The following is a 13,578-nucleotide window of genomic DNA, read 5'->3' as shown; positions in this document are numbered from 1 at the left end:
TCTATGACGAACTCTATATCCCTATCTGGCGGCATACCGGGAAGCTCTTCGGGGAACACATCTGGGTATTCGTTTACTACCGGGACTCCTCCTAAGGGCTTGGCTTCCATGCTAAATATCATCGGGTCAAACTTACTATCCCGGGTATGGCAGATCACTTGTATTCCTTCGGGGTTCGTTAGGTGTACCACTTTGTCAGTGCAGCCTATGAGACCATTGTGTCGGCTTAACCAGTCCATCCCAACGATCACATCTATTCCCCCAGGCTTAAGTACTACCAAATCTGCTAGAAAGTCTACCCCACTTAAATTGATCCTTACCCGTGGACAACCTAATTGACAATTGATGTCGCCTCCAGGCGTCCGGGTTAATAGGGGTGTTTTTAGTAGTACTGTAGGTATTTTGTATTTCTCCACATAGCTCGAGGATATAAACGAGTGTGATGCTCCAGAATCAAATAGTACTGTTGCCAGAGCTGAGTTGACTAGATACTCACCGAGCACTACGCCCTGAGCTTCTTGAGCCTCCTGCGCGTCGATGTGATTGACGCGGGCTCGTCCAAATGATTGCTGCTTCCCCTGCTGGCTGCCCTCGTTGTTGCGGACGGGCACTCGGTTGGCACCGGTCAGGGCTGGTCTGGGCCCATTCACTGTGTTGGAGAAGGCCGACGTTGCCGGCTTATTCTTGGCGTAGGGGCAATTGGCGATGAAGTGCCCTGTCTCGCAGCAGTTGAAACAAGCCCTAACATTGTTGTTGTCGGAGGCGGCCAGGCTTGTGTTGTTCTGCGGGGCCCTCATGGTATTCTGACTCTTAGGCTGTGCTTCAGAGGCTCGTGATCCTGTCACTTGGGACTGAGTCCTATACTGCATTGGGGCCTGGGATCTTGGTGCAGTGTAGTTGGAGTTCCTCGACTTTTGGAAGCGGTCCTGTTGGCGAGCCTTACTTTCCAGGAATTTGCGTTTATTATCCTTCCTCTCTTCGGCCTTGGCTCTTTCTGTGAGGATGGCCTTGTTCATCAGAGTGTTGAAGTCCGGATAGATCTGGGGAGTAAGCAAGGTCCGGAGCTCTGGGCTTAACCCCTTCTTGAACATGTCTTGCTTTTTGTCGTCGTCGTTCACCTCTTCCGGCGCATACCGGGCCAATTCTATGAACCGGTGGGTGTATTCTTCCACCGTCATACTCCCTTGTTGTAGTGCGCGGAATTCATCCGCCTTGCGCTTCATGGTGGCAGAAGGAATGTGGTAGCGGCGGAATTCCCTTACGAATTCTCCCCAGGTGATGGTAGAGGCATCTTCGGCTGCGGCACAATAGTTTTCCCACCAGGATAATGCTGTTCCGGTGAGCTGGTGGGCTGCCAGAAGGACTTTATCCCGGTCCTGGCATTCGTATGGTTCGAGCTTCCTCTGAATTACTCGCAACCAGTCGTCAGCATCCAACGGGTTGCAGGATCCGGCGAAGGTAGGTGGCTTGGTCCTTAGAAAGGCCGTCAGCTTGTCGTTCATATTCTGCCCTCGTGGCTGCCGGTTAATGAGGGCATTCGCCAGAGTCTCCAGTATGAGGGTCTGGTTATGGATGATCTGCGCCAGGTCTCCGAGGGGTGGGGGTGGCGGTAGTTGTTCTCCTTCTTGACTTCCCCCTCGGTTCTGGCTTACTTCTTGTTCTCCTTGGGGAAGATCTTGTTCAACGGGTTGTGCTCCGACACTAGCGGCTACGGGGTTCCGGCCACGGGAGGCCCTCGCGACGTTCCGGGGGGTCACCTGTTGATTGGGTAAATCGGGGTTACGATTTTGTGATGTTTAAGGTGTTTAATTCGTATATATATAAGGCAGAATCTACCTTCTGCCGATATCTATATAAATAAGCAGCACACAACACACCAGCACACGACATCACAAGCAACAAGCATCAACTATTTTATTAAGCAGGGAGGGTACAACTTAGGGGTACGACTAAGCCTCGTGCTATTCGGCCAGGGTCTTGCAAAAGGGCACGTCTTAAACAGAAAGGCTGGGAAGGGCATCACTGGGATGGCGTCGGTCACTCTACTTGCGTGGTGTGTCTTCTTCCGGGGTGGACAGGGTGAGAGGTTCTCGCTCGCCGTCTTCTGGGTCCCCATCGGTCAGGGGTTGCATCGCAGCATCCCCTTCGTCGGTGGCAGCAGAGCTTTCAGGGTTCTCGGGTGGGGCTCGTGCGCTCCCAAAGAGTGATCCCCACCCTATGACGGGTGTCCCGAGTAAAACGTGGTCTTCCCCTATCGCCGGGACTGGTGTTCCACTTTGGGTCCAATCTTGCATACGCCGGTCTCGGGCCTGCCTGAGGCTCTCTTGGGCGACAGCTTCGCTGCTGACCGCGGCTGCGGCTCTCGCCTCGGCATGGGCGGCTCGGATCTGCTGTATCCTCACCGCGAGCTCTGCTTGTTCGGCCCGATGGGTCTGCTCCCTTAGAAGGTTGGCTTGCTCATCAAAGAGTTGGTCCAGGGCGGCTAGGTAAGTAGCCACTTGGTACAGGGGGCCTTCTTCGTGGCGACGTTGTTCCAGGTTCCTCATGCGCGCTTCCCAGACTGGGGTTTTGATGGCCGGCGGAAAGAACTTTGCTGGTGTAAGGGCGAGGTGTTCTTCAAAAATCCGGCACAAATAACGGAGTGCTTTTCTGATGGCCAAGGGGTAGGTGTCTTGGTGTCTAAACCCTGTGGCGGTCGCCCGCCAGGGCTGGATGTCGGGGTAGCGGTTGCTCCTGGCGATGACCAGGATCACCCTGCAGCGGAGGGTACCATGGTGCTCGTACTCTCGGCTGTAGTACCTTGGGCGCTCTGTAACGCCAAGGCCTTCCAGGGTGTTGATCAAGAGGCTGGGGAATCCAGGTGCAGCTTGGCAATCGCCCTGGGTCCATCCTTCCTCAGCCATCTGAAACAGAAACAGGGTAAACAACCTGGTACAGGTGCAAACGGGAGTAGATGATATTTATTATTACAACAAGGGTGGTACAGTTTTCATGGATACGTGGTCATTAGAGTAGGGTTTTAACTAAGGTGCTAATCCTATCATGGGGATTCTTCCTCGGTCCTGATAGAGCGCTTCTTTATTGGAAGGAACCGATCCATCTCGTTTTCGGTCTGAGTACCCTTATCCCAATGGGTTTCCATGGGTTCTTCTTCTTCTTCCTCGATCCATCCACCTATTCTGTTGCGGTTCTCGTATTCTTGCATCTGGGCTTGGAGGGCGGCTAAGGAATACTCGGCGCTTGCGGCTCTTGTCCGTTGTTCCTCCAGCTCCTGGGTTAACTTTTCAATCCCATGGATTAGCTGCTTCAGTTGTGCCGCCTGTTCGCGGTAGAGTGCATCCAAGCCAGTGAGGTAGATGGACAGGTGGGAGACCGTGTCTTCCAGGTCTTCTTCTTCTCGTCCAAGTCCCCTCATTCGGGCAATCCAAGTGCGTCCTCTTCCCTCAGCGGGTGGGAAAAATCCTATAGGAGTCCGCTGAAGGTGGTGCCCGTAGAGCACACGCAGTCGTCGCAGGGCTTTACGAGCGGCCTTTCGATAGGTGTCGGGGAAGCGGAAACCAGTGGTGGAGATGAACCAAGGGTCCACATCAGGGTAGCGGGTGCTTTTCTCCACAAAAACCATTACGTCGCACCGAAGGGTGCCTCCGGCGATGTGCTCACGGTAGGCATACTCCGGTGGTTCCATAACCCCGACGCGTTCCAGGCTGAGCAATAGTAACTTGGGGAGGCCGGGCTCTGCGTGGCAGATTCCGCTAACCCATCCATTGCCAGCCATCTGGAGCAAGGCAAAGACCAGTGGTGAGTGTTTGTGCAGAAAGCTTCTAAACCGGGACAAGTTCTAGGGTCTGAAAAGGGGTCTCGCTCCTAGGGTCACGTCCTACGGCCAGCCTACGGCTCTGATACCACCTGAAGCATCCCCCCCCCATCAGGGAAGACTTAAAAGTGTTACTTTATCAGTCCCAGGAGGCTGATAACACTTTTATTATATCAGATGGTTCATCACCGTACAACTCTTCGCGGTAATGGGCAGTGAAGCGCCACTATCGCGAGGATTACAACAAGAACCCATACTACTACACTAACTACGAAAAGGGGATCATCAGAGTCTTGCGCCATGCGGAGCTCCAACGGTGACCTCACCCACAGGCAAGACTGGGTGCAGGACGGAACCCTACTCGACGTCTTCGGGGATGTAGTCGGGATCTTCCACTGAAAAGTAAGAATGGGGTGAGTACGAACGTACTCAGCAAGTCCAATCACATCCACGGATGGGGTACAACAGAATTAAATGCACAGGAAATGTTCAAGGATGGAGTTAGGGTTTATTTACGGAAAGCTCGGTTATATGCAAGGGTTCATTTTGGAAAACATTTTCAAAACAGGATTTCAAGTATCAAAGAACACATGATGTGGGTCCACACAGGATCCACATTTTAAATCGCTACCAGACTCTCCGTCTGCCGTAGCACGCGGCACATCTGCCGGACACTCTCCAAACATCTCATGCCCGCCCATCCATTCCGGAGAGAAACACTAGTTATGTGACCACACCGTAACTTGCCCAGTACCGTGGGCACGGCTATTCGAATAGATTTTAAACTCTGCAGAGGTGTGCAACTTTACCCACAGGTGGGGTACCACAGCACGAACACCTTAGTGCCGGTGCAGATCCCATCGAAGCCCTTACCCACCTTAGCTAGACCTGCCTAGCCACCACGGGATCTATCAAGGGGTCATCTGACCTAGCACCGAGGCTTAACCGGGGCATAAGTCACATAGAGCTTATCCCGTCTCCTTGATCACCCGTTGCTCCCAGCTCTCCTGATGGCTATCAGACTAACTTAGTGGGGTTAGGCCAAGCCGTTGCCCATACAACGGTCAAGTGGTTTGCACGACAGGAAGCTAGGTGAGATGACACATCACTCGGTCCTTAGGGGTGACAGGATGGATATCTCCCTTTCACGCTCAACCACACAGGTACGAGCACACCAACGACAATTCACACAGAAATGCCATCCATCCCGTCTGATTCACTTTTCAAAACCACATTTTATCCCTTCCCACACGCACACGCATTTCTTTGCAAAACCAAATGGTCGAGGTATGGTTATCACAAGTAAGGTGACTATACTACCATGTTTTCAGCACGCAAAACCATGCAATTTTTATAAAACGGGCCACTGGGTTGTGTTTATAAAAACTAGGACAAAAATATGCATCAAAGGGCGGAATTGAACTTGCCATCGTCAAACCCTTGCGGGAGGTCTTGATCGAAGCACTGTCCCTCGGGTTCGGGGTCGCAGAACTGGTTCTCAGTTGCTTGGTCGCAGTCGGGAACTCCTTCGTTCACTCCGTGTCCTACGACGCAAACAAACAGACATACAATCAAGCGAAAGAACTAAAAGCTTTTATCGTTGGGCTTGAATCAGAAATAATTTAGTTACGGAGGTAGGGTTAATATTTTTGGGTGGTTTCTTAATGGCATGGCTAGAACTATACTAGAAAGGGCGTGGTAAAGTTTCGGGTCGATTGGAGGTTGTTTCGCACATAAAATGACGAGTTAAAGGTGGTTTCAGGGGTTAGACGGGGTCTAAGGACTTGTTCGTAATTATCCAGAAAGAGTGAGGACTCATTTACGATTTCCTAAAGGTACCCTGAGTATGTTAAGGTGTGTCGAATATAACTAGGTTTGCGTATTGGGGGGGGTTTGGTTTGAATTAACGGAAAGGGTAGGGCTTCTTTTGCAAAAGAGAGGGGTTAAGGAAATTTCTTTGGGAAAAACAGGAGAGAGGGGGGGGGGTTTGGGCAAATAACCCCTTTCTTCCTCCTTCCTCCCGCACAGAGCAGAGGAGGGGAGGTGGGGCGCCGGCGGCAGCCCATCCCGGCCGGCCAGGGCATGGCGGCGGTCCGGGGGTGGGGGAAAAGAAGGAGGAGGGCACGGGGAACCCATCCCCGGCCTTACCTCGGGCCGAGGTGGAGCGAGGGGGCGCCCCCACGGTGGGCGGGGGCGGCGGGGAAGCTGTGGGCGGCGGCGGCGCTACGGGCTCGGGGAGGGGCTGCAGGTGGCGGTGGAGGCCGTGGGGAGGCGGGCTGTGCGGTGGGGGGGGGGATTTTATAGGGAGAGGGCGGCGGGAAGGAGGCCCTCGGGGGGTGGCGGCCGGCGGGCTGCACGGGGTGCCATTAATGATGCCCCGGCGGCTTGCGGTCGTCGCCGTGCGGCGTGGGCGCCGAGGGCGGGGCGCTGTGCGGCCACAGTGGCCAGGAGGGGACGGCGCGCGCGGTCGGGCAGGGCGCCAGCGACGGGCGGCGCGGCACGCGCTCGTGCGCGCGCGGGCGGCGCGGCGAGGCGCGGGCCAGGGCGGGCATGCGGCGACGGGCGGCGCAGCGAGGCGCGTGGCCACGCGGGGCACGCGGAGCACGCGGGGCGGGCGCGTGCGCGGCACGGCCGGGGCGGTGCAGGCGCTCGGCAGGGGAAGCCGGGAAGGGAAGAGAAAGAGGGAAGGAGAGGGAAAAGAAAGAAGGAAGGAGAAAGAAGAAAAGGGGAAAGAGAAAAGAAAAAGAGAGAAAAGAAAGAAAAGAAATGGAAGAGGAAAAGAAAAGGAGAGAAAGAGAGAGAGAGAGAGAGAGAGAGAGAGAGAGAGAGACGTGTCGGCGCCGGTCGCGGCGGCGACCGCGGCCGGTCGGCCACGCGCGCGGGATTCGCGCGAGGTGAGAGAAAAGAAAAGGAGTCGCGCCGGCGCTAATCGCGGCGGGGGATCGCGCGTGAGCGACAGGCCAGCGGAACGGGACAGTGATCCAGTTAGGTTTTAGGGTTTTGGCGTCGAACCGTCTCTACGAATTACTCTAACGTGTGAGCGGAGCGGCGGTCAGGCTCGCGTCGGCCGTCGGTGTGGCGATGAAATGGAGGGAGTCAGGGTTTTGTGATGGATAAATTTTCGGTCAGGGCACCTTAACGCGTAGTTTAAATTCGAAATTTTCGGGGCGTCACACTATATTTATATCTAGGGGCTAACAGGGTGGCCGCTCCTCTCCTTTCGTCACCGAAGAACGCTAGAGATGGAGAGGAGGGGGCGGTGGTGCTAGATCTGGGAGACTCCGGAGGCGAGACAGTTGGGGACGGCTCTCGGAGGAGGGGGCCGCTAGCTCTGTTAGATCGCGTGCGAGCTACTGTCTGTGCATGCCAACCGTTGACAGGAATTAGTAAACCTAGCAGCACAGGAATGAGTATTTTTGTTAAAAGATGACACAATGGATGTGGACGAGTCGAGATGGCCGGAAAAGAAAAACATAAACTGGGATGGTGGAGAGAAAGTGGAACGAAACTTCGCGGAAGATGCGCACAAATGTAATCCCATTATTTGCGCCATCGTCGTATGCAATGCCGCAAGCAATAGTTAAACAGGAAATTGAAGCGCCCTTCCCCTCTCAAAGTCAAACAACCAAGCTATATAGGTAGCATTCAGCTAGCTAGAGCGATTGCTTGCGAGTCGATCGAGATGGCCGAAATGGTGGCGAGCGCCGCCGCGTCCGCGATGGGCTCCTTCATCGGCAAGCTGGCCGCCATGCTCGGCGAGAACTACCAGCTCGCTGGAAAGGTCAGGCGCGGGATCAGGTCCCTGAAGGACGAGCTGAGCACCATGGACGCCGTGCTGCAGGAGCTCGCCGAGAAGGACGACGACCAGATCGACGGACAGACCAAAGATTGGAGGAACAAGGTGCGTGAGCTATCCCTCGACATCGAGGATTGCATCGACCGCTTCATGCTCAATCGCAGCCATGGAGGTTCCAAGGCCAACTGCGTGCGCAAGGCCGTGCGGAAGGTGAAGATCTTGTTGCAGGACTGGGGATTAGCGGAGGAGATCCAAGAACTCAAGAGCCTTGCGATCGAGCAGAGCGAGCGGGCCAAACGCTACGACATCCATCAGTGCCAGTGCCTCGCCGCCTCAACACGTCATCGACAAGTGTGCTTGGACCCTCGAGCACCTGCACTCTTCCAGGAGGAGGGATCTCGTGGGGATGGATGGTCCTCGCGGGGAGATCATGGAGTTGCTGAAAGCTGGAGAAGAGAAGCGGCACAAGGTGGTGTCCATCTATGGAACCGCTGGGCAGGGGAAGACCACTCTCGCCATGGAGGTGTACCGCAAAATCTCAGGACCATTTGATTGCAGGGCTTTCGTGTCCGTATCTCAAACTCCAGATATGAAGAAGCTTCTTAGAGATATACTGTCTCAAATAAACAAGAGCATGTTCGAGCAGTCGCAAAGCTGGGAGACCGAGCAGCTCAGACGCACAATCAGAGAATACCTAATGGACAAGAGGTAACCAAGATTAATATTTCTTCTGCAATGTCAACGTAAATTTTCTAGATATATTTAAAACAAACATTCAAAAAAAATTTCTAGATATATTTTTTTCTTTAAACATTAAGTATTTGAACATTAGGCTTCATGTCTTTGAGTGTGACTCCAAGTGTTCTAATGTGGTACATACTATTTGGAAGGCTGTAATATATTTGTACCCATACAAAAATACGCCACTACGATCAATCCTCTTACATTTCTCTGATATCTTGTACCATAGTTTTCCATCCGGCCCGAGACACGTGGGCCAGCCCAAGGTACGACTTTTTGGCCCGGCACGATTTTAATCGGGCCCGGGCTAGCTTGGTATGGGCCTCGTGCTATGCCTGGGCGCTCCCTTAGCCCGTGGGCCGGCACGGCACGGGCCGATTAGATGGTCGGCCCGATCTCGACCTGATTACTATATATCAACCCACATATATATACTACAATTTTTCCAAACTCTTGCTGCTAGCCTACCTCCTTTTCCTCTCCCAGCAGCAGCCACCGCCGCCCCTCCCTCCGCCCTCCTCACGCCGCCCCTCCCTCAGCTGGCAGCCAGCGCCGCCCCCTCCTCCTCTGGGCCGCCACCAGCGTTGCCTCCTCCTTCGGGCCGCGGCCGGCACAACCCCTCTCTTCGTGCGGCCGCAAGCGTTGCCTCCTCCTCCGGGCCCCAGCCGTCGCCGCCCCCTCCTCCCCTGCACCGCGGCCGGCGCCGCCCCCTCCTCTCCTCCCGAACCGCGGCTGGCAGGCCACCTCGTCTCCCCCCGCACTACGGCGGTGCCGCCACCTCCTCTCCTCCTCATGCCGCGGCGGCCGGTGCTGCCCCCTCTCCTCCTCCTCGCGCCATGGCTGGGGCTAGCGTCGCCAGCTCCTTCCCTCCGCTCTCCATGCCGCTTCCGGCGCTGTCGCCATCTCCTCCCCGTGCGGTGGCGCGACCGGCAGCTCCTCCCCGCGCGGTGGCACAGCCGGCTCGGGTCCTCCTTGTGCCTGCAATGCTTAATGGGCCAATCTGGCCGTCGGGCCAGCCCGACACGGCTAAAAGTCCTCCATTGCTTGCCTGGACCGAGGTCTCAGCACGTAGGCTGGCCCGGCCCGGCACGAATAAGTAATCAGGCCAATCAGACCGGGCCTAATCATGCCGGGCTGAGTCGGGCCCGGGCTGTGCTGTGCCGGGCGGCCCGAATGGCCAACTATCTCCTGTACCAGGACATGCTCTATATGTCAAATAATTGTGGTGGCGTTACTAACACGATTCCGCAACCAATGCATGCAGGTATTTCATCTTGATTGATGATATTTGGGATGTATTAGCACGGGAGAGTGTGCGATCTGCATTACCGCTCAATGACAATGGAAGCAGAATAATTACTACAACACGCATTAAAGAAGTAGCCAAATCATGTAGTGCTGGTATTGCTGAACAAATGTACGAAGCAAAGCCACTTAGTGATGACGACTCTCACAGATTATTCTTTAAGAGACTATTTGCTCAAGTGAAGATTGCCCCCATGATTTGAGGGAGGTATCCAGTGAAATTTTGAGGAAATGTGGTGGCATAATCAGTATAGCTGGTTTATTAGCAAACAGAAGCAAAACGACTGAAGCCTGGGGCAATACATTGAAGTCCATTTCTGCTGCAGCTGACAAAGATTCTCCCATTGATAAGATGAAAAGAATTTTGCTGCTTAGTTACTTTGACCTTCCTCCCCATCTAAAGAGCTGTTTGTCATATCTGAGTGTATTTCCAAAGGATAAAAGCATGCTCTATAATCATCAAGCTAATCCAATCTACGACAGTAAAAGTCTTCACCGTGTAACTGGAACATCCTACGCATGGTTAAGGCTAACGAACATGAAAGATAACAAGACGCTAACCCAAAAAGAGACCTAAAAACCAACTAATAAGCCGATTCCCGGAACAATCCCTCCTTAGATTACCATAAAACACCAGACATGCAGCCGGAACATTCAACCCGTTTGAAGGGCCTAATCATACCGATATTAAACCAAATCCTTGTAATACAAAGAATTACCATAACAGATTAAATCTACTAATTGAGAACAGAGCAAGGTGCTGCCCTTGCACCTAGGATCACGCACAAAGGCAGCTAAACGATTACGAACAGCAAGCAGAGCAAAGACATACTATTAAGAACTAATGCAGTATCATAATCGTTTAAGATAACTAGCGTTACTCGCCATCAACAACGCTTCAGCACGAGAAACACAAAGATAAGCAGATAAATACGACGCTGCTCCGACCATGCGGAGCATGATCGGAGCAGCATGTCGATTACCTGGAGAAACCCTTGGGAAAGGGGTGGCGATGCGCCGAGAGTTTATTGTGAATGTTGGATGCTTATTATTGAATCTCATAATACATATTTATAGTCCGGAGACTTATCTTTTTAACTAATCCTAGCTGATTACGATACAATCTCTAACTTACTATATTTAAACTATCCTTATTAAACACATGACCATCCCGACCCTTAATACGCTCGCACAGAAGCCGATTCGTAAACCGTCACGATGATCTCCTTCAGCCCATGTTGCTCTCGGCCCATCCTCTGGCCCAGTCAAATTATGGTGATAACAGTTAGGCAGCGGACCTGCGCCTAGCTCCGGCTGCTCGACGACCCCGCCGCCAAGCCATCCTGCCCGCCGCGCCTAGCTCTGGTCGAGCTGCCTATGGTTCCGCCGCCTCGAGCCCTCGCTCCCTGCAGGTTGCTGCCTACTGCCATGGACAGGCTATGCTGTTTTTGAGCTGGCTCACAAGCTAACTGAGCCAGCTAGAGCTTGCAAACGAGCCGAGCCAAGCCCAATTTCTAGCTCGTCTCGATAACGAGCCGAGCCGAGCTAGCTGGTTATCATAACGAGCCAGCTCAAGCTGAGCTGAGCCGTGCCAAGGTGGCTCGATATCCACCCTTAGTCATTCATAACTACGGAGCTTGATAATCTAAAAGTCATCAAAGGAAATAGAGGGATGCAAAATTTTGCCCAGCTTTCCCCAGTCATGAAGAAGTCATCGCGATTCATAGTGATAGACAGAATACCTTCGGTAACCCGCGCAGGTTCCACCGCAGGGTCTTGCGCAGGCCAAAGGTGTTAGTATCAAAAGAATATTACAACCTTAGTCCTAAATTAAAATGTTCCACTCTCCTCACACCTCCCCAGTAATCGAAGGAGAACCAAGCGCGTCGCCGCCGCCATCGGGAGCCATTTCGCCCTATTGCGCTTCGGCTTCCGCACTGGAAGGTCCATCAGTGTTCATAGGGACAGAGACTTCCGGTTCAGACTTCAGGCTTCCATGTTCTCGAAGGAATTCCTCAGCACAAGTTTCGGCCTTCCGTTGCAACTGTACAAACAAGCAACAACTGTTAGTACTCACCACCGGAGTAAGGGTCCGTTTGGTTGGGGAACCAACTTGAATGGAACGGTTCCATTCCAATTTCTGAGAATGGAGCCGTTCCGTTCTACGTTTGGTAAGGAGAACGGAGCCGTTCCATTTTTTGTATGGTTAGAGAGTGCGCTAGAGTGGAACAGTTCCATTCTGTGTTTGGTTGGAGAGCCAGGTGAGTGTGGTTACTCTCATTTGTTAGGGGTGAGCTTACCACCTATTTCATCATCAACAAAAATAGAGGAGCGATTCTGGCGGGGGTGCTCCTGGCGGCCGCCGGCGGCGGGTGTGGCGGGCCGTGGCGGCGGGCGGCGGGGGGGGGGGGGGGGGGGGCTCCAGGCGGCCGCCGGCGGGGGTGCAGGGGCGGGCGCTGCGCGGGGGGCTGGCGCGCCGCCGGGGGCAGGCCGCGCGGGGGCCGGTGGCCGTGGGGCGGCGCGCGGGGGGGCGGCGGCGCGGGGAGCAGGCGGCGCGGGGAGCAGGCCGCGCGGGGGGCAGGCCGCGCGGGGGCCGGTGGCCGCGGGGCGGCGCACGGGGGGCGCGGCGGCGCAGGGGGCAGGCGGCGCGCGGGGGGGCGCGGTGGCGCGGGGAGCAGGCCGCGCGGGGGCTGGCGGGCGGGGGGCGACGCTCGGGGCTGGCGGGCGGGGGGCGGCGCGGCGGTGCGGGGAGCAGGCGGCGCGGGGGCCGGCGGGCGGGGGCGGCCGGGCAGGGGCTGGCGCGCCGCACGGCGGAGGGAAGCAACAGGCCGGTCGCTCACCTGCGGGAGCGGTTCCGCTCCATGCTCCTTCAACCAAACGCGTGCAAAAATGGAACCGCTCCGCTCCGTTCACCCTCGTTCCGCCAACCAAACACACGGTAAGTGACCAAAACGCAATAATTGAACATAATTCAACGCACCTGGTCACGTACGCGAAGCCCTTCACGCTGGACAAGCTCTGTTCCTCGGCCCTTGAAAAAAGACTCGATAAAATTCTTGGCAATATTCTTCGGTAGACGAGGAAGGTTTTCGGGACAAACAGCTTCTTCCGAAGGCCAAGCTAAAGAAGCGTTCTGAAGAGCCCGAAGCTAAGTTTTGGATATTGTCTGGGCAGTGTCGGATTCCGTGGGCAGCAAACCGCACACCGAAGCTGCCAGTGTCCGTGCGGCGACGATGGCGCTCAAATTTCCATACAACTTGCTTCCGGCGTCTAGCATAGCAAGGCAAATCTGAAGCCAATTGAAAAACTGGTTCACATCCAAGCCGTCGACGGCAAGCTCCGGAGCAGTGAGCCCATAAGATGACATGAAGCTCGGCATCTCCTGAAGAACCATCTCCACGGCACCGAGGGCCTGACGCAAGATGTTGAACTTGTCCTTAATCCTTTGGCGCCTTTTGGTGGCTGTGGCAAGCTCAGTTTTCACCTCGGCCATCTCTGCTCAGGATTTCTTTAGTTGATCTTCCAATACCTTCGATGTCTGGACTGCCGAGGCATGCTGTGATTTTTCAGATTCAAGTTCTTTTGCGAGGGCCGTTTTCTCCTCCTCCAGCTTGGCAATTTTCTCCTCAAGGGTCCCCATCTGGGACGAAGGGGACCCACGGGCCTCGATTTGGCGAGCGCCGCAACGCGTCGCGATGAAGGTCTTCCTGGCCAAGTCCCCAGCACAACGAAGCGCATTCGAAACACCAGTTTTCATCAGTTCCTTCTCCATCAGCGGAAAGCAAAACGACCCCCTGCTTCGGATAGAAACCGGTGCTCGCGATCACTACTTTCAAACCGAAGGCTCCCAAGGATGCGACCGCCGATCAGTTTAGCTCCCGATGCGTTCAGTTCAGCATCACGGCCGCAGGGTCCTCCTGAC

At 54.8% G+C, this 13,578-nt stretch overlaps 1 protein-coding gene across 1 annotated transcript; it reads left to right on the top strand.

The window, feature by feature from the left end:
* Positions 1-7,505: 7,505 nt before the first annotated feature.
* LOC112903579 (disease resistance protein RPP13-like) lies at positions 7,506-8,322 on the top strand. Its single transcript, XM_025972830.1, has 2 exons — positions 7,506-7,930; positions 7,998-8,322. The coding sequence occupies exons 1-2, from the start codon at positions 7,506-7,508 to the stop codon at positions 8,320-8,322; spliced, it is 750 nt and encodes a 249-aa protein (XP_025828615.1).
* Positions 8,323-13,578: the final 5,256 nt, after the last annotated feature.

This window comes from Panicum hallii, chromosome 8, assembly GCF_002211085.1.
Source record: "Panicum hallii strain FIL2 chromosome 8, PHallii_v3.1, whole genome shotgun sequence".
Taxonomy (NCBI): domain Eukaryota; kingdom Viridiplantae; phylum Streptophyta; class Magnoliopsida; order Poales; family Poaceae; genus Panicum; species Panicum hallii.
Note: the sequence above shows the minus strand (reverse complement) of the source record. Positions and strands in the feature narration are given on the sequence as shown.

Excerpts from the sequence above, each read along its gene's own strand:
- LOC112903579 (XM_025972830.1), top strand. The coding sequence starts at position 7,506 with ATGGTGGCGAGCGCCGCCGCGTCCGCGATGGGCTCCTTCATCGGCAAG. Across the intron at positions 7,931-7,997 it reads TACGACATCCATCAGTGCCA|GAGGAGGGATCTCGTGGGGA; the intron begins GTGCCTCGCCGC and ends GCACTCTTCCAG.